The sequence below is a fragment of the Tursiops truncatus genome, chromosome 2, assembly GCF_011762595.2.
Source record: "Tursiops truncatus isolate mTurTru1 chromosome 2, mTurTru1.mat.Y, whole genome shotgun sequence".
NCBI lineage: Eukaryota > Metazoa > Chordata > Mammalia > Artiodactyla > Delphinidae > Tursiops > Tursiops truncatus.
Genome location: NC_047035.1, coordinates 119,949,398 through 119,970,667, shown reverse-complemented (window position 1 = coordinate 119,970,667; position 21,270 = coordinate 119,949,398). Strand labels below are relative to the sequence as shown.

Below are 21,270 nucleotides of genomic sequence, written 5' to 3'. Positions count from 1 at the left end.
GGGAAGTTTTCGACTATAATCTCTTCAAATATTTTCTCGGGTCCTTTCTCTCTCTCTCCTCCTTCTGCGACCGCTATAATGTGAATGTTGTTGCGTTTAATGTTGTCCCGGATGTCTCTTAGGCCATCTTTATTTCTTTTCATTCTTTTTTCTTTATACTGTTCTGTAGCAGTGAATTCCACCATATTGTCTTCCAGGTCACTTATCCGTTCTTCTGCCTCAGTTATTTTGCTATTGATTCCTTCTAGTGTATTTTTCATTTCAGTTATTTTATTGTTCATCTCTGTTTGTTTGTTCTTTAATTCTTCTAGATCTTTGTTAAATATTTTTTGCACCTTCTCGATCTTTGCCTCCATTCTTTTTCCGAGGTCCTGGATCATATTCACTATCATTATTCTGTATTCTTTTTCTGTAAGGTTGCCTACCTCCACTTCATTTAGTTGTTTTCCTGGGGTTTTATCTTGTTCCTTCATCGGGTACATAGCCCTCTGCCTTTTTATCTTGTCTGTCTTTTTGTGAATGTGGTTTTTATTCCACAGGTTGCAGGACTGTAGTTCTTCTTGCTTCTGCTGTCTGCCCTCTGGTGGATGAGGCTATCTAAGAGGCCTGTGCAAGTTTCCTGATGGGAAGAACTGGTGGTGGGTAGAGCTGGCTGTTTCTCTGGTGGGAAGAGCTCAGTAGAACTTTAATCTACTTGTCTTCTGATGGGTGGGGCTGGGTTCCCTCCTTGCTGGTTGTTTGGCCTGAGGCGACCCAACACTGGAGCCTACCCGGGCTCTTTGGTGGGGCTAACGGCAGACTCTGGGAGGGTGCACACCAAGGAGTACTTCCCAGAACTTCTGCTGCCAGTGTCCTTGTCCTAATGGTGAGACAGAGCCACCCCCCTGCCTCTGCAGGAGACCCTCCAACACCAGCAGGTAGGTCTGGTTCAGTCTCCTACGGGGTCACTGCTCCTTTCCGTGGGTCCCGACGCACACACTACTTTGTGTGTGCCCCCCAAGGGTGGAGTCTCTGTTTCCCCCAGTCCTGTTGAAGTCCTGCAATCAAATCCCGCTAGCCTTCAAAGTCTGATTCTCTAGGAATTCCTCCTCCCTTGCCAGACGCCCAGGTTTGGAAGCCTGAAGTGAGGCTCAGAACCTTCACTCCAGTGGGTGGACTTCTGTGGTATAAGTGTTCTCCAGTTTGTGAGTCACCCAACCAGCAGTTATGGGATTTGATTTTATTGTGATTGCGCCCCTCCTACCATCTCATTGTGGCTTCTCCTTTGTCTTTGGATGTGGGGTATCTTTTTTTGTGAGTTCCAGTGTCTTCCTGTCGATGACTGTTCAGCAGTTAGTTGTGCTTCTGGTGTTCTCACAAGAAGGAGTGAGAGCACATCCTTCTACTCCGCCACCTTGAACCGATCTCTTCCAAAGCCCCATCTTTTGTAGAGAGGTAGATTTCCAATTTTTTATGTTTAATAATTATTTATTAAAATTTGTAATTAAGTGTCACCTTGAGGAATTATGTAGCATTAATCACCATAATCCTAAATCGATCCAGAAGAAAAATTCTGGAGGAATAATTTTTATTATTTTCTTTTTATTTCACTTATTATTTCACTTATTTTCTGAAGGAATAATTTTTATGTAAATATTTACATTTGAGAAAACCAAGGCAGAATGATTAATAAAAGAGTTTCAAACATAAAGTTATATCACATTTGGATAAAATTCTGTGTGGAAAGTGGAATAGAAATATAAGTGCAGAGAGAAAATGGGAGTATGTAAAATATCAACCAGTTAAAGAAGGGCTTGTTTGTATATTTTTTTTAATTAATGATATGGGCGTCCAATTATATGGCATTTAAATAGATTCAATTTAAAATAGAGACTGACAGTTTTATTTTTAAACGTCCATTTTACAATTGGATGGAAGTAACATAATTTGTAGTTAATTAATCTGAGGTTAGAACTTTAGATGTCAAGGTTAAAATACATGAATGAAAAAATACAGCTTCTCAAAATTCTTGCGGGTGTCACTGGAGCAGGAAGTGTGAAGGCCTCTGGCTTAGGTGTCACTCTGTCGCATTCAGACGTGCATGGCTGGAGCCAGGGGGAGCAGGGCACACACTCCCTAGTCCTAGGGACCAGTTAGGGTACAGACTGTGGACATGCACATGCAGACCTGCATCTTATAACTTGTGCATATTTCTGCCTTGCAGGGTGTAGTGCAGGACATGCAAAGGCGGGGTGGTCTGGTTCACTGCATACATGAAGGTGGGAGGACAGTCCTGGCTTGTCCTACGGGACCTTCACTGTGATTCCAGCACAGGCATCGTGGAAGCAAGAGCAGAAAGCCGTGGTCGCAACTTACCATTTGCAGCCAAATGTTGGTGGTCAACACTTGGTTCTTCTCATCCTTTAAAGGAAAAAAAAAAAAAGTCAAAAATATGGTTTATATGATTTACATAAGAAGAAATGATACCCTTATTCATATACCAATCTGATGGTTGGGACGGTTGGCGTGTGTGGAAAATAGAATTCATGGAGCACTTCCAAATATACTCCTGCATTTCCCCAGAGCACAGCTTTTCTATTTATGCTGAAGTAATACACATTCATTACAGAGCTCTTACAAAAGATGGAAAAGTATAGAGAAGAAAATTAAAACCCTGCAACCCCACCATCCCGAGATGATACCTGCTAATCGTTTATCTTATTTTTCCTTACACATTATTTATCATTTGTATACTTAAAAAATAAGACTGGATGCAGATTCCAATCTTTTAAAGTCAAGTTTATTAGCAGAATGGATAGAGTTTTAAGCAAATTGAAATAGGCTTCCCTCCCCCGGGGAAGGGAGTCCCCGCCCCGCCCCGTGACAGCTGCGGCACCTGTGCTAACAGTGCTGCGTGGGCCGCATTTCTCCCTGAGCCCCAAGGGTCTGCCTGCCTTTCCTCCCATCCTCCATCAGCCTGGCAGCACCCAGGCCCTCGACACACACCTGCAGGGTACATCCTGTCTAGGTGAGCAAACTAAGGGTCAGAAAGGTGGTTCCTTTATGAAGGAACCATTCACACTTGGATCTGAGTCAACAGCCCCTCTTTCCACATTTCCAAACTGAGAGTGGGTTCCAAGCTGGGCGCCAAAGTCTGCATTTTTTTCAGGAAGCTCCAGAGAGCAGATTGACCGCGGCTTTGCCCCTGCACTGGACACCCAAAGAAGATGCTAGTCAACATGGGGCCTTTCCACCTGGGATGCAACCGGTTTTTTAGCATGGCTGGAAAAGCCCAAAAGGGCCTAGCAAAAGCCACAGTGCACACGGAGACAAACAAGCCCATTTCATGCAATAGTTCTGCTGAGAATGCTGTTCACTATTTCGTCTTCAATTCCCACCTAAAAGACTCTGTAAATTAGCAATTTTCACCCTCTCCAGGAGAAAGTACTTATTAATGCTGAGATATCCAGAGGCTGAGGCCATAAGCCCCTCCAGCAGGAACTACCTGGCCGGCTCCCTGATGGCAGTCACAAAAACAGACCCAGTGGCAGAAAGAACACCATCTACTGGGGCATGGTCTCAGGGCAGGGACACAGTGAGAAATGGATGCTGCTTCTCCTTCAAATACCAATGTGCTGAATGCGTAAGAAGCTGGCAGAGATTCTTTGATGCATCAATGCCCCTGTCCCAGTAGCTCACCCTGGGTGCCTCTGAGAGGTGAGAGTTGGAGGCAGGAAGGTGGGTGTAAATCTCACAGAGAGGATCAGGCTGCCTAGGGAAAGACAGGGGACCAAGTCCCAAGGGTCCAAGGCCAGGGGCTGTGTCCAGAAGAAGCTGCCAATTCTGTACAAGAAAAATACATCCCCTTTTTCAAAATAACACATGCCAGGGGTTTTGGCAGAAAAAGCTGTGGAGCTAACCTCTCTCCATCCTCTGTGCAGAGATAACAGTCGCTGACAGAGCCATGCATCTGAATTGCAAGAGGGCTCTAGTTCCAGTCCAATCTCCAGTACTATTTGAAAGCACTGATAAACTCTTATAGGACATATGTCCCTTGCCTCAACTTATTAAGGAGTTGTTTTTAATCAACTTAAAATTAGCCAGTGTTCCATTCACGTGGCTTTCTTTTAATTGCATCCATGTCTTTATCTTCTGAGAGAAAGGCTTCTGTGGTTTGGGAGCTCAATTACGACCAATCTAATTAAAAGGCTTTCTTCTTTCCAACATGTTAGCTGAAACCTCATTAGAGGGAAATGAGATTTCTGTGGTGTGTGGCAGCATGGGACTGAGCAGGCATTTCAAACTGTAATCAACGCAAAGCAGCAGCCAGCCTCCAACGGAAGGAGCAGCAATGCGGGTGGGGGAGCCTCCACGGAGATGCGGGAAAACCCTGCAGGACCAGCAGAGCAGAGAGGCTACTGTCTGTGTTCCCAAGGTGGGCCCCTCACACCACCCCCATCCCAGGGCCACCCACTGGCTGAGTCTCAGCTCTCAGTCTGCATGGTGACAAGGCATCCCACCTCCTTCCCACCCCCCTGTGAAGTATGTCCTTCCCCCCAAAGACTGAATATCTGTGTTGCCCAAATTTCCTATGTTGAAACCTACCCTGCATGGGGATGGTATTAGGAGATGGGGCCTTTGGAAGGTGTTTAGGTCATGAGGGTGGGTTCACCCTCATGACCAGGATTATTGTCCTTAATAAAGGGACCCCAGAGGGCTCCCTCACCCCTTCTGCAATGTGAAGACCCAGTCAGAAAACAGCCATCTATGAACCAGGAAGCAGGCTCTCACCAGACATCAAAGCTGCAGGTACCTTGATCCTGTACTCCCCAGCCTCCAGAATTGTGAGAAATAAATGCGTGTCATTAAGCCACTCAGTCTATGGTACTTTGGCTACAGCAGCTGAGCTGATGGAAGGCAGGGCCCTCACAGGGTCTGAACTCTGCTCAGTTCCAGACAGGCGCTCTGCCCTCCTCCAGCTGTACTGTTCAAACAATCCAGTCTCAAGTCCTTAGGGCAGCACACAGCCCTTTCTACAAACCACAGTCCAGCCAAGTGTTCATTTGCGTATTCATTCATTCACTCATTTGACAAATATTTCTGGAGCACTTCCTGTTTGCATTATGCCAGCCTGACATGCACAGTGGGAACTGAACAGACACGGTCCCTGAGCTCATGGAATATAAAATATGGGTGGAGGGTGGGATAACATAATTCGACAATGACACACCTATAATTACAAATGGTGACAAGTCACAGAGGACAGGAACAGAGCCCCTTCAGAGGATGACAGGAAGAAGGACTTCACCAGAGTGATGGGGATGGGATCCTGAGGAAAAGACATCACCTTTACTTCCTATGACCCTGCAACACCAAAGCCACGACCCCTCACGCCCACTGTGTGCACCCCTACCCTTCTAGATCTTGCTCCCCACTCAACCCCCAAGTGCCTGCCCTGCCCCATGCCCTCCTCCTTCCTCCTGCACAAGCCCAGGGGCTCCGGGAGGGAGCCGGCAACCTGGGCAGACCTGTGGTCTCGGACAGGAGAGTGCAATTCAACCCAAGGAGGAACCTTTCTGCCAATTGTCCAGCTGCTTTAGAAGGGACCTAACATGTATCCACAAGGATAACAAGTTAGCTGAACATTATTTAATGCTTAATAAATCTATTTTCCATTTAAAAAAAGAGGGGACCTATCGACCAGTTCCTGAGTTGTAAGCACAGAGGATGGCCACCCTTCTGGTCCACCCCTGGGCTGGCCCCCTGAGGGCAAAGCCAGGTGACCAGGGCCTGCAAGGTCTGCAGAGCCAGATCCCACGCACCCAGTGCCCCTGCCACAGCTTCCCAGCCTCGTCCCCGCCACCCTGCCACCCACGGTGGCAGAAAAATAAATTGAGAGGCTGTGATTTTCCCTGAGTCAGCGAGATATTAGGGCTGAGAGAAGACTCATATCCAGCATAAGAAACAAATGCCTAAAAGTCAATAAGAAAAAGGCAGACAATCCAACAGAAAAATGGGCAAAAGGTGAACCAACCCATGATTTTCACTACAGAGGATAACAGTAAATGATATTTGAAAATAACACAGCTAAACCTTAAATAGAGTTTGCAGTCTTCTGAATGTGATACACACACACACACACACACACACACACACACTTTTTTTTCAAATTCATTACAGTCTTGTGACAACCACACAGCAAAGTCAGTACTATTATTATTCTCATCTCATAGCTCAACACCAGTGTTTCAGCTGCCAGGTGACTCTGCTCCCAATGTCCTAAGGAAACACTTTGGTGATGGTCACAGAAAATGATTCCCTTTGGCATCTGTACAGCACAGACATTCTCAAACTACAGGCTGGGAACCTCTGAGTTTCTGAGATGCTTCCAGAGGATCAGTGAAGCCACACCTTTTTCACAATCATGAGAAGTTATTAGCCTATTTCACCCTCATTTACTCATGAACGGTTGGTAGAGCTTTGCAGAGACCACGTGACATACGATGCAGCAGACTGACCGCAGAAGTGGATCAGAGAATCCAGCTGTCTTCTATGAAGCTGGGCATTAAGGAGATTTGCAAATATATAAAACAGTGCTACTTTTCTCACTAAATGTGTTTTTCCTGGGAAAATATAGTTGTTTTTCTTAAAGTATTAGTTATGGTAACAAGGCACGGGGTTATTATTTCGAATGAATTCATGGACTTGAAAATGTTTTCTTAGTTTTTATTTCAAACATGTAAATATTGATAGATGTAACCCATGTAAAAAAAACTTGGGGGGGGGGACAGGGATCTGCAATAACTGTTATGAGAGTAGAGGGGTCCAGAAGCTTAGAAGTTTGAGAGCCACTGGTGCAGGCTTGGTGTTCCTAAGACAAGGCATTCCTGGTTCTTGGACCCAGGGGCCCAGCCCCATCTCTGTTCTCATTTGGGGGTTGCTCAGAGTCTGTGTTTTGGAAGTACAGTGTGAAAAGTCTGCCCCAGCCTCCCCAGGGAGGGGCAAGGGGTTCGAGAGTGCACTTTTTACTAGGACTGAAAGGGCTTCTTTCCACTTCTGTTAGAGGAAGAGCCTCCCTGTCTCCCCCAAGAGGACCCAAATCTGGAAGAACGAAGCCTGGGGCATGGATCATGAGAGCAGAACCAGAGAAGAGACTCTGTCTTGAGTCAGCAGCGCTGGAAAGTGGAGGAAGGGTGGAGGGGCTGGGGGATTATGGATGTAGGAGAGAGGGGGAAAGAGGTGGACTCCAGTCACACTGGTAAACCAACACTCAAGCTTCATCTGAACTCTCTCTGGACAGAAACAATAAATTTCCCTTTATTCTGAAGCCATCATCCTGACTGAATCAGTGTCTAAGCATCCCCTTCACAAACACAGCACACATAACAAGTTATCTCTGGCAGGACTCAAGGTAAGCAACTGCACGCAAGAGCTGGACTCTACAAATGCCTGGGTCATGGAAACCAGTGCTGGAGCTTCAGCACCAGGCTTCTCCAACAAACTCTCTTGGGAACCTGGCTGTGGGAAGTCCCATCAAAACGAGGTCCTCTGAAGACAGGAGCTAGCGATAGGGGATCTCAACACAACCCTCGGTGTGGAACTGGTGCCAAGGTGGGTTCAAAAGGTCGAAGGGAAGGGAAAGGGATGAGATACATGAAAGAAGGCAGGAGCTGGAAGTGAAAGCAGTAATGTTTTCTTTTTTTGTTATTTGACATTTATAATATTTCTACAAGCAATGTAGATTAATTGGTTTAATAAATTAAGCAAAAATAAAGATCACATAAAAGGAAAGAATATATATGAAAAAAATTATAGCACAGAAAATTAAAAACTATGAGTAGACACACCCTCATAAGGCATGGGCAAGATGAAAAAATTGGAATGACAGATTCACAAACATAGTTTGGCAATGAATGAATGAATGAATACATAAATAATTTAAAATGCAAGGAAGAAAGGAAGGCAAGCAGATAAACACAACTAAAATACAAAATATAATCTGGAAAAAAGCCCAATTAAGACAAGCATGCTTCCCATGAATTCTTTCTACTATATAACTCAATAAAGCCTTGGATCAAATTAAACATGATTTCAAATATGAGATTATAAAATACCGAATGAAATAAAAGGGAGACTGCAGAGCTAAACAAATGAACTGAGAACCAAAACAATACGGTTACATGGCTAATAACTTAGAGCCAGAAAGGAACAAAACAGACCCAGCTGAAAACTGAGTTACTGGCATGAAGGCAAGGCATGAGATAACCACAGTATGTAGAGGAAAAACACAAAGAGATTAAGTCAGTTAGGGACGTGGACACAGAAGTGCCACAAGGAGGGCACAACTTGAGCTGAAATGGAGAACATGCACGTGGGAAACAGAAAGTGTCCTGGGACCATGCATAGGAGACACACTTCTGGTTCTAGCAAAACAGTAAAATCCATGACCTGAACACTGTCCTGCTACCAAACACCTAGAAATGCTGGAGAAAATCACAGAAATATCTTCTTAAATGCAAATGGAAGCTCACAAAAATGGAAGAGAAATCTTCAAAAACAAAATCTTCAAAAACAAAGAAACCGAAAAGAACACTGTCAGGGGCACTGGTGGTGCAGTGAATAAGAATCTGCCTGCCAGTGCAGGGGACACGGGTTCGATCCCTGGTCCAGGAAGATCCCACATGCCACAGAGCAACTAAGCCTATGAGCCACAACTACTGAGCCTGTGCTCTAGAGCCTGCAAGCTACAACTACTGAGCCCACGTGCCACAACTACTGAAGCCCACGTGCCTAGAGCCCATGCTCCACAACAAGAGAAGGCACTGCAATAAGCAGCCCCCTCACCACAGTGAAGAGTAGCCCCCACTCGCCGCAACTAGAGAAAGCCCACGGGCAGCAAAGAAGACCCAACACAGCCAAAAATAAATAAATAACCTTTAAAAAAATAAAATAAAAAAGCTTCAGAAGGAGAAAATTTAAAGAAATAATGACTGAAATTTCCAGAATTGCTGAACTAACCCTCAGTTTAAGGAAGCTCAACAAGTTACTCAAGAAGATAAATATGACTCAAAAACAAATCAAAGTTTAATCATTTTTTTCAGCTCCTATATGTAAAGAGCTTACAATTAAGCTCTTATAGCAAGAAAAAAAAATCCTGAACATACTGAAAATCAGTGACTTTGGTTGGACCCATGAGAGCTTGATGTTGCAGTGTAAAGTGCCACACTGAAATCTGAAAACAGGCGAATTCACAGAGTCATAGACAAGATCTGCTTACCGGGGGCAGAGGCTACTAGAGCCATAAACTTGCAGTAACACCCACATGGTCATTTTGATGAGTCTCTGTTTGCTGAGGATAAACTTGAGTGAGAATAAGAAACCTCCAGGGAGCCACAACCTTGGGGACACCCTACACTCTCATGGATTTCATCTCCAGGAGCCCCACCAAGTTCTCAAGGTAAATATGCAAGAAAGATCCCCTTGTAACTCTGGCACAGGAATGGAAGGAGTAACACTTAGGAAACAGGCCACCCAAAGCCTTCTCCATAGCAAAGGGTACTCTCCAACCTTTCCAGAGCTTGATCTCCACCATTCCTCCCACACCAGTGCCCTGGAGCCTTTCTATCCCAGGCGAAGGAGGGGACGAAAGCCATCATAGGAGGGAAACACTTGTAAAGGCCACAGCCCAGGAGCACAGACAGGCCCACTGAAAGGCTGAGGTTTAACCCTAACACTACAGAACCCATAGAACACTTCCCCTCCCCCACATCATCCCACCACACTAACACTCCAGAATAAGGGCAGTGGGAACCACTGAAAAAACTGCAGACTCTCTCTGAGGAGGGGTACTGAGCGAAGACCAAAATCAAGAGGGGAGACAAAAACAGACACTAGAAGAATCTGAAACCTCTGGCACAGAAAGCTACAGCAAACATTACAGCCCAACTACTAGCCAAAATAACATAAATTCTCACATTAAAGGTGTATTTATTTCAATTTCTATTACCTTATAGGATATTTCTGATTTATAACAGAACACTACAAGGCAACTAAAAGACAAGAAAAAAAGTATGAAGAGACAAAGCAAGCATCAGAAAAAGACTGTAATATGACACAGATGTTGAAATTATCAAACACTAAATTTAAGATAATATGATCAATATGTTAAAGGACTCTAAAGGAGAAATAAACAACATGCAAGAACAGATGGGTAGGGGGAACCTTCAAGATGGCGGAGGAGTAAGAAGTGGAGATCATCTTCTTCCCCACAAATATATCAAAAATACATCTACATGTGGAACAACTCCTACAGAACACCTACTGAACGCTGGCAGAAGACCTCAGACTTCCCAAAAGGCAAGAAACTCCCTGTGTACCTGGGTAGGGCAAAAGAAAAAAGGAAAAACAGAGACAAAAGAATATGGACAGGACCTGCACCTCTAGGAGGTAGCTGTGAAGGAGGAAAAGTTTCCACACACTAGGAAGCCCCTTCACTGGCAGAAAATATGCTTGAAAATATGTCATAGAAACTTTTGAAACTGAAATGCAAAAAAGGAAAAAGAATGAAAAAAATAGACCATCTAATAACTCTGGGATGATTTCAAAATGTATAACTCTATATAGTTGTGTTACCAAGATAAAAAGGAGCAGAGCAGATGAATAATTGAAGTAATAATGGCTGAGAACTTTCCAAAATTAATGACAGACACAAATCACATATCCCGGAAAGTGAGGGAACACCAAGCAGGATAAATAGCTAGAAAAATAGACATGGACCTAATACCTATCACAGAAATAAAATCAAAATGGATCATAAGACTAAATGTAAAACTAGAAGAAAACATAGGATAACGTATGTGTGATCTGAGGCTTGGTGATGAGCTTTTGGATACAATGCCAAAGGGACGATGATCCACGCAAAAAATAAAGTCATTAAAATTGCTAGGTTGGATTTTATTAAACTTAAAAACTGCTCTGTGAAAGACAGTTACCAGAATGAAAAAACAAACCACAGACTGGGAGATGGTTTCTCAAAATAACATCTCTGATAAAGGACTTGGATCTGAAATATTGGAAGAAAAGTCAACATGAAGAAAACAAACAACCTAACTAAAAAATAGGCAAAAGATGTGAACAGACACCTGAACAACAAAGATACACAGATGGTAAAAAAGCATACAAAAAGATGCTCAACATGTCATTAAGGAATTACAAATTAAAACAGCGAGATACTGCCACACACCTATTAGAATGATTAATATCTAAAAAACTGACAATACCAATTGCTGAGAGGATGTGGAGCAGTAAGAACTCTCATTTACTGCTGGTGGGAATGCAAAATGGTGTGCCAGTCTGGAAGACGGTTTGGCAGTTTCTCATAAAACTAAACATAGTATCACCAGACTATCCGATAAACGCACTCCTAGATATTTACGCAAGGGTTTGAAAATTTTTATCCACACAAAAGCCTTCATGTTAATGTTTATGGCCAGTTTATTCATAACTGGCAAAACCTGGAAGCAACCAAGATGTCCTACGGTAGATGAATGGATAAACTGCGTTACATTCCCTATAATGAACTACTACTATTCAGGGGTAAAATGAAATAAGCTATCAAACCACGAAACATATAGATAAACCTTAAACATATACTGCTAAGTGAAAGAAGCCAGGTTGAAAAGGCAACATACCGTATGATTTCAATTATAAGACACTGCAAAACTAGGGATGGTAAACAGATGGATCAGTTGTGCTGTGTGTGAGGTTATAAGGATGAATAGATGGAGCACAGGGGATTTTTAGAGCAGGGAAACAATTTTGTATGATATTGCAATAGTGAGCACAAGACATAAAGCATTTGTCAAAACCCATATAACTGTAGAGCACAAAGAGTAAGCCTTAATGTATGCAAATTTAAAAGAAGATCATTTAGGAAGTCAGAGGATCCAGGATGGAATGCAAAATGTGAGAAATGGATCTAAATATATCACAAAAGTATGAACCTCCCTGACGGAGTTGGAGGAAAAGGGTGCTGACCTAAGTAAATTCCAAAATAAGGGAGTCTGTAAGGCACCGTACACTAGCACTGCACTCTAGATGATGAAGCTGTTCTCCACAGAGGTCTGGCCTAACAATTCTAAAACCACTGCATGTATACTGGAATTGAACAATTACGTAAGTGGGTGGAAGATCGTGGGAGTCAGATTTCTCACCACTGGGGTGGGAGGAGGTTAGAATTACCTATATGGTAATGGATTAGAGTTGGAGACCTAAGGCAAAATTCACATTTAGCTTAATATAGATTCCAGTGTTATATATAGAAATACCATAGATATGTGCATATACATGCATTAGTATACATACTGTATACATACACCTGTCCCTTACTCCGTCAATTTAGAGGGCCTAGAAACATGCCCCAGGAGCAACGAACACACACACCAAGCACCGAGATTCTGTTTCCTAATCATTCTCCAGTAAAAAGAATCAGGTGTCCTTCAGAAACAGCTGACTCCAGGTGTTGGGCAGGAAATAAACAAGATGACCTGGAGCATCTTTGAGTGCCAGGAAGTAAGAAAGTGGTCAAAAAATAAATACATAAATTCACAATGATGAGGGTACATCAAAGGGTCACAGGAACAAACAGAACAAGTACCCAGGTGGCCAAAGCTGGAACAATTTGAGAAACAAAATCCATAAAGTAGTATTGAAGTATAACCAGAGTATAAGATAAATATCCATGAGTCCACACTGCCATAAATAAATAACTGAATAAATAAAAGGGAGAGAACAGACAAATCTCTCATGCAGAGGAACTCCAAATAATTTATGTAGATACTCCACTTTTTAAGGAGATGGAGCTTACCTCCCCACTACTTAAATGTGGGCTGCACAGAGTGACTTCCTTGCAAAAACTACAGTATAGACGGGCGGGGGGGGGAAAAAGTAACTGTACAGTGGAGAGGCCTGACCTACCTAAAGTCATAAGATGAAGGTCAACATCAACAATGACAAATCATATTGACGATATATGCCCTTGATATGACAGGATGAGGATGGTACTTTTAGCTCTGTGGTCCTCCTCCCCAAAACATATTACCTCAGTCTAACTATGAGGAAAAGATCCAACAAATCCCAACGGAGGGACATTCTACAAAATGCCTGACCAGCGCTCTTCAAAACTGTCAAAGTCATCAAAAACAAGGACAGTCTGAGAAACTGTCACAACCAAGAGGAGCCTAAAGAGATGACTAAATGGAATGTGGTACCTGGATGGGATCCTAGGACAGAAAAATGACAATAAGTAAAAAATCAAGAAAATCCTAATAAAGCATGGACTTGAGTTAAAATAATCTATCAATATATGTTCATTAATTATAATAAAAGGTAGCATACAAATGTACGATGATAATAACCAGGGAAACTGGGTGTGGGGTAAATGAGTAAATTTTTGCAAATTTTCCCTAAATCTAAAACTGTCCTAAAATAAAATATGTATTTAAAAAACCAAATCTACGAAGTGAAGTCAGAAAGAGAAAGACAAATACCATATGATATCACTTATATCTGGAATCTAAAATAGGATACAAATGAACTTATTTACAAAGCAGAAACAGACTCACAGACAGAAAACAAACTTATGGTTATCAAAGGGGATAGCAGGGATGGGGGATAAATTGGGAAATTGGGGTTAACAGATACAAACTACTATATATAAAATAGATAATAAGGACCTACCATATAGCACAGGGAACTATATTCAATATCCTGTAATATGCCATAATGGAAAGGAATATGAAAAAGAATATATATTTATAACAATCACTTTGCTGTACAGGAGAAATTAACACAACACAACCCTGTAAATCAACTATACTTCAATAAAATAAAATTAAAAAAAATAAAGTCCTCCCCTTGTCAAATCAGGACAGGGTCACCTTGGAAACCTATTGGGCTAAGAGTACTGCCCAAACAATACACATCAACAAAGAGAAAGCACCTACCATGGCCTCTCTCAGATTCCTAGCTCACACCATTTATCACAAGGGCTCTAAGAGGTCCTGGAGAATCTGACTAAGCCTGTGCTTCCCAAACGGGTTTATAGAATCCTTTTTTTCTGTAAAATCTATAAATAACGAGTCCCCTATGGATCTTTAGACTCTATCTTTTAGAGACTTGTAGGAAGCTAATAAATTACTGGTGCCCAGAAATAATTTGGCAATTCACCAACAATTAATCACCATAGAGTTCTAACACTCAGAAAGGAAAATTTGACACCTCTACCTTCCCCAGCCCCAAAGTCCATTTCCCATCTAATCCAGAGCATATTCGGATTCCTATTTTACAGGGAACAATGAGGAGCTAAATAACCCAAATTCAGACTATTCACAGACCTCTTTGCTTCTGAGAAGTACAATGAAGTGACTCAGGCCATAAAGCACATGACAACAATTACCAAGAAAAATGTTCCTATCACCAAATCAGGAAGGGAATTACTTCGGGAACTTTTTCATAATTCAGGTGATTAAATAGTTTCCATAAAGTTCTCAAGTCATTCCTTTGGTTAAGTGTGAGCCACTTAACATGTCAGGGACAATATTTCATTATAAACTCTGGGGGGGCTGGGAGACAGGAAGAAAGTATGCAATGTAGGGGATGCCTGCACTTATATCTACACAACAGCTACAGCTGAATTTCTATCCCACAACCCCCCACCTCCTCACCCCAGACTACAGACGATCACAGTCTCACTTGTAGATCAAAATTAATCTGCACCTACTTTTATATTCATTATCATCTAGAACAACCACCAGTTTCTGTTCAATTGAATGAAGTAATGCATTTGCCCTAACCTGGATTCCATAGATACAGGTTATTAGAGAGGCTTAGGTTATGAAATAAGGAGAGATTCCTGGGGAAGGAAGTACCCTCTTGACATCTTATAATCTAGTTCAAGAAATTTCATGAGTACCAGAATGAGTCATTCTCTAACCTCTTCTTACCTGCCCTTACCTTACCTTCCCTAACCTTCCCTGACTAACCTCATGCCATAAGTCTCACCTACCCCTCTGCCCTCAGGAGGAGTTTCCAAGGTCCCACCTATTTAAACAGAGATTTTAAATAAGACGCAGAGTCTCATAACAAAATAAGTATGGTGTTTAGGTTCCTACTGAAAATCACTTAGAAAAAGAGCCAGGAAGATCTAAAACTGAATTTAAAAAAAAAAGACAATCAATGGATGTCAACAAGATGACGACCAAGAGACATTAGAATTATCAATAGAGATTTGAAAGCAGACATCAAAAAATGCTCCAAATAGCAACTGCAAACATAATAGAAATAAATGAAAAAATAGGAAGTCTCAGCAGAGAAATAGAAGATATACAGGAGAATCAAATGGAAATTTTAGAACTGAAAAACAAAATAACCTAAATAACTGAATGGAGGGACTCAAGAGCAGAATGGTCAAAGAATGAGTGAACTGGGAGATAGAACAATAGAAATTACCCAATTTGAAAAACAGAGAAAAAAACTAAAAAATGAACATAGCTTCAGGGACCTATGGGACTAAAATATCTAATAATTGTATAATTGGAGTCTTAGATGAAAAAGAAGGTGAAACTAAAAAAGTACATGAAGAAATAATGGCTGACACTTCCCAAATTTGATAAGAGACACAATCTATAGATTCAAGAAGTGAGCAAACCCCAAAGAAGATAAATCTAAAGAAATCCCTACCAAAAAAAAAAAAAAGAAAGAAATCCCTACCAAGATACATCAGAGTCAAACTTCCAGAAGCTAAAAACAATGAAAACACCTTTGAAACAGCAAGAGAAAGACAATACCTTATCTATAGGGCAAAAGCAATTCAAATGGTAGTGTATTTACATCTTGGAATCTAAAGAGTAACTCCTGTAGAGACATATAGTCAGATCTTTTTTTTTAACCCATTCTGTCAATCTCTGTCTTTCAATTGGAATGTTTAACTATTTAATGTAATTTCTGATAAAAGGAGGATTTATGTTCACATTTTGCTATTTGTTTCAATGTCTTATGTGGCTCCCTCTACCTGAATCCCTCTCTTATTGCCTTCTGATGTGTTAAATCAAAACCTTCCAGGTCTTCCCTGGTGGCGCAGTGGTTGAGAGTCCGCCTGACGATGCAGGGGACACGGGTTCGTGCCCTGGTCCGGGAAGATCCCACATGCCACGGAGCAGCTGGGCCCATGAGCCATGGCCGCTGAGCCTGCGCGTCCGGAGCCTGTGCTCCGCAACGGGAGAGGCCACAACAGTGAGAGGCCCGTGTACTGCAAAAAAAAAAAAAAAAAACCTTCTAGACTACCGTTTTAATCTCCTTGTCATTTCATTTACCATATATTTTTTGAGCTATTTTTCCTGGGGATTACAATTAACAATTTATTACAATCCTGTTTGGATTGACATTAACTTAAATAAATATTACACAAAAACTCTGCTCCTCTATAGTTCTGCTTTCTCTCCCCTCTTTCTTTATACCACACAAACTTTATATATGGTATGCACATCAACACGTATTTATAGTTATTGCTTTACTGGGTTGCCTTTCAAGTCAAATAGGAAGAAAAAAAGTGATAAACAAAACAAAGATTTATACTGTTTTTTATATTTACCTAAGTAGTTACCTTACTGGTGCTCTTTATTATTCATGCGGATACAAGTTACTGTCTACTGACCTTTCATTTCACCTAAAGAATTCCCTTTAGTATTTCTTGTACAGTAAGTTTACTAGCAAGAGTTATCTTAGCTTTTTTTTACTTTATTTTTTAGAGCAGTTTTAGATTCACGGCAAAACTGAAGGGAAGGTACAGCGATTTACCTGCCCCCACACACATAGACTCCCTCATTATCAACACCGCCCCCCCCCCCACCTAAGTGCTAGAATCATTACAACCGATGAACCTACATAGACACATCATTACCAACCAAAGTCCATAGTTTACATTATGGTTCACTCTTGGCGTTGTATATTCTATGAGTTTGGACAAATGTATAATGACACATATCTATCATTTAAGTATCATTCAGAGTAGTTTCACTGCCCTAAAAAGTCTCTGTGCTCTGCCTATTCATCACTCCCTCCCCTGACTCTTGGAAACCACTGATATTATTATCTCTACAGTTTTGCCTTTTCCAGAAAGTCATATGGTTGGAATCATTCAGTATGAAGACTTTTCAGATTGACGTTTCACTTAGTAATATGTATGTAAGGTTCCTATGCCTTTTCATGGCTTAATGGCTCATTTCTGTTTGGTGACGAATAACATTCCAGTGACTGGATGTACCACAGTTTATCTATTCATTGACTGAAGGACATTTTGGTTGTTTCCAAATTTTGGCAGTAATACTAAATGAGGCTGCTTTAAACACCTGTGTGCAAGTTTTTGTATGAACCTAAGTTTTCAATTCTTTTGAGTTAATGCCAAGGACTGGGATTGCTGGATGTTATGGTAAGAGTATGTTTAGTTCCATAAGAAATCACCAAACTGTCTTCCAGAGTGGTTGTAGCATTCTGCATTCCCACCAGCAATGAATAAGAGTTCCTGTTGGCGCATCCTTGCCAGTATTTGGTGTTGTAGGTGTTCTGGATTTTGGCCATTTTCATAGGTGTTATTGGTATCTCACTGTTGCTTTAATTTGCATTTACCTGATGACATATGACGTGAATTCTCTCAGAGTTTTAAAATTTGAGAATGCAGTTGTCCTTTGATATCCAGGGGAACTGGTTCTAGGACCACCCTCAGATACCAAAATCCAAGGATGCTCAAGTCTCTTATAAAAAATGGTGTAGTATTTGCATATAACCTACATACATCTTCCCAGATATTTTAATTCATCGCTAGATTACTTATAATATCTAATATAACATAAATGCTATGCATATGGTTGTAAATACAACGTAAATGCTATATAAATAGTTGCCAGCATGTAGAAAATTCAAGTTTTGCTTTTTGGAACTCTCTGAAATTTTATTTCAGATTTTCAATCTCATTTTCAACCTGAGGTTTTCAATCTGAGATTTTCAATCTGAGGATGGTTGAATCTGCAGATGTGAAACCCACAGATACAGAGGATTGATTGTGTATTAATTCATCCTTCATTTTTAAAAGGTAGTTTTGCTAGATATAGAATTCTTGGTTGAAAGTCTTTTCTTTCAGCATTTTGAATATGTCATCCCACTGCCTTCTATCCTTCATTGCTTCTGTTCACAGATCAGCTGTTAATCTGATTGAGGATTCTTTGAATGGGATGAGTCAGTTCTCCCCTACTATTTTCAAGATTCTCTCTGTATTTGTCTTCCAACAGTTTAATTATGAGCATCTGTATGTGGATCTCTTCGAGTTTATCCTACTTGTAGTTCACTGAGCACTTTGGACGTGTAGGTTAATGTTTTTCATCAAATTTGGTAGTTTCCAACCATTATATCTTCAAATATTCTTTCTTCACCTTTCTTTCCGCTCCATCTAGAACTCCCATTTTGCATTTGTTGGTGTCTAACAGGTCTCTGAGATTTCTTTTTCTTCATTCTTTTTTTTTAAGTTCTTCAGACTGGATAATCCCATTGATTGATCAAGTTCCCAGTTTCATTCTTCCACCTACTCAAATCTGCTGTTGAAACACTCTAGTGAGTTTTCCTTTCAGTTTTTGGAATTTTCTATGCCAGAATATATATCTTTTTTATAATTTATATCTCATTATTGATATTCTGTATTTGATGAGACATCATTCTTGAACTTTCCTTTGGTTCTTTGTAGATGATCTCCTTTAATTCATTGAAAAGATATAAAATAGCTGATTTAAAGTCTTTCTCTAATAAATCCAATGTGTGGGCTTCCTCAGGATAGTTTCTATTGTTTATTTCTGTGTATGGACCAAACTCTTCTTTCACTGCACGTGTTATATACTTTTGCTGACAATGGACATTTATAATTATATAACATGACAACTCTGGAAATCATATTCTCTCTCCACCCAGGTTTGATCTTGTTGTTGTTTATTTATGTAGTCATTTTTCTGAATTAATTCTGTAAAGTGTATTCTTTGTTGTGTGTGGCCACTGAAGTCTCTGTTTGATTAGCTTAGTTTTCAGATAATGATGGAATGAGCAGAAATTTCCTTAAATGCCTGGAACCAACAAGGCTCCCAGTCTTTGTCAATGGGATCTTCTGTGTGTGCTGGGGCACATCCTCAGCACTCAGCCAGGCAGTTGACTACATTGCTTTAGCATTTACTTCCTGCTTGTGTGCGGCCTCAAGGTCAATCAGAGGTGAGAAGTGAGGGTCTTCTCAGGTCTTTTCCTGAACATGTGCATAGCCTACACATGCTTTCTGGAGACTTTTTCAAAGTCGCTATGGGCATCTAATTCCCCAACTTTCCCTTTTAATCTTTTTTCCCCAAGTGTCATCCATTGCCTCAGGCAGCTCCAAGCTTAAGCAATTACTTTTCAAAATGGAAAAGTAAATTTTCAACAGGAAAAACATACAACACAATAGCAAATATATATACATCACCAATTAAAAAGTGGGCAGAGGTCTAAATACACATTTTTCCAAAGAAGACATAGAGATGGCCAACAGGTACATGAAACGGTGCCATCACTAATCATCAGGGAAATGCAAATCAAAACCACAATAAGATATCACGTCATACCTGTTAGAATGGCTATCATCAAAAAAGCAAAAAATAGCAAGTACTGGCAAGGATGAACAGAAGGGAGCTCTTGTACACAGTTGGTAGGAATGTAAATTGGTACAGCCACTATGGAAAACAACATGGAGATTATTCAAAAAACTAAAAATAGAACTACCATTTGAAATTCCACTTCTGGGTATTTACCCAAAGAAAACAAAAACACTAACTCAAAGATATATGCATCCCCATGTTCACTGTAGCATTGTTTATAACAGCCAAGATATGGAAGCAATTGAACTATCCATTGATGGATGAATGAGTAAAGAAATTGTGATATGTATATTTCACTATATATATACATATATCAGTCATAAAAAAGAATGAAATCTTGCCATTTGTGACAATGTGGATAAACCTCAACGGCATTATGCTAAGTGAAATAAGTCAGATACAGAAAGACAAATACTGTGTATGATCTCTCTTACCTGTGGAATCTAAAAAAACAAAACAAAAACCTGATAGGGAGGGTGGGAGGTGGAAGAAGTGGGTGAAGGGGGTCAAAAGTTAAAGAGAAAAAAGAGAAAACAGAAAAATTATGGTCACACAGAAGAAATATGGAAATGGGAGACAGAGTGGGGAAAAAATTCAACAGATGCTCCCAGGAAAAGCTTTATGGACTAGAAAAAGCTTTATGGACTGGATTAGGTCTGTTAAAGACAGCCTTGCAAGTGGGGTTTTCTAATGATGCATCATACAGATCAAAGAAAACTCTTCTCTGGCAATGAGTTCTTTTCCCTGTGGTGGCTGGTACCCTGGATGGAATAGAGGGCAAGTTACAAAGCTCACTGTTCTTACCAAAGGTCAGCTAATTTTCTTGAATTAATGTTCCCCTGGATTTCGGCATACGTTTGGTTAATTTCCAAAGTTTTGGAAAAGTTTGGGAAATTTTTGACAGAAGTTTTCTCCTTGATTTTGTGAAGGAGGGAATTTCCAGGGGTCCTTACCCCACCATTTTCACTTCCATCCCTCAAGCAGTCATATTTGACAAAGCTTTTCATGGGGTTCTGGTACAGAGTCCTGGTTAAGAATCACTATTCAGAGGATTCCTATTAAAAATGTGATTTGGGCATAAGCATACATCCTCTTCTTCCCAAAATTCAAAAAAACATGCGTGACAAAGAAATACGTTAAGGAATAATTTCAAACTTACCAAAACAAACGTGAAAGGAGACAACATAAACAACTTGGAATCTGAAAAGTAAATGGACAAGAAATGATGACTGACGGAGTCTTCCAAGTACAGATCTAAGTCCACGTGGAGGAGACTGAGATGAAGCCCAGAACAGCTCACAAGTTGGAGGGAGCAGGTAACGATGAAAGCAGAAGTGCAGATGAGGTTAAAACAGGAGGGCTGACATCAAGTCTTTATAAGAATCATTCAAATACCCCAATATACTCATATGCATGAGTGGCAGCTGCTCCTCCCTGCCTGGCAGGATATTTGAATCTTACTCTCTGGAGAAGACAGACCAGGGGATTCTGTACACCAGACACAGGCAGAGCTACAACGGAAGTAACACACTACAAATAGAGGTGGGGTTAAGAATACCCAACTCCTCCAGCC

General features: G+C 40.9%; 1 protein-coding gene across 1 annotated transcript in view; it reads right to left on the bottom strand.

Annotated features, from left to right (window-relative positions):
- The window catches only part of CHRNA7 (cholinergic receptor nicotinic alpha 7 subunit), a 121,679-nt gene that overhangs the window by 75,446 nt on the left and 24,963 nt on the right, over nucleotides 1-21,270 (bottom strand). Inside the window, exon 3 of the mRNA XM_019951252.2 lies at nucleotides 2,356-2,400. Coding sequence (XP_019806811.1) covers nucleotides 2,356-2,400 — 45 coding nt within the window. The remainder of the gene's footprint in view (nucleotides 1-2,355; nucleotides 2,401-21,270) is intronic.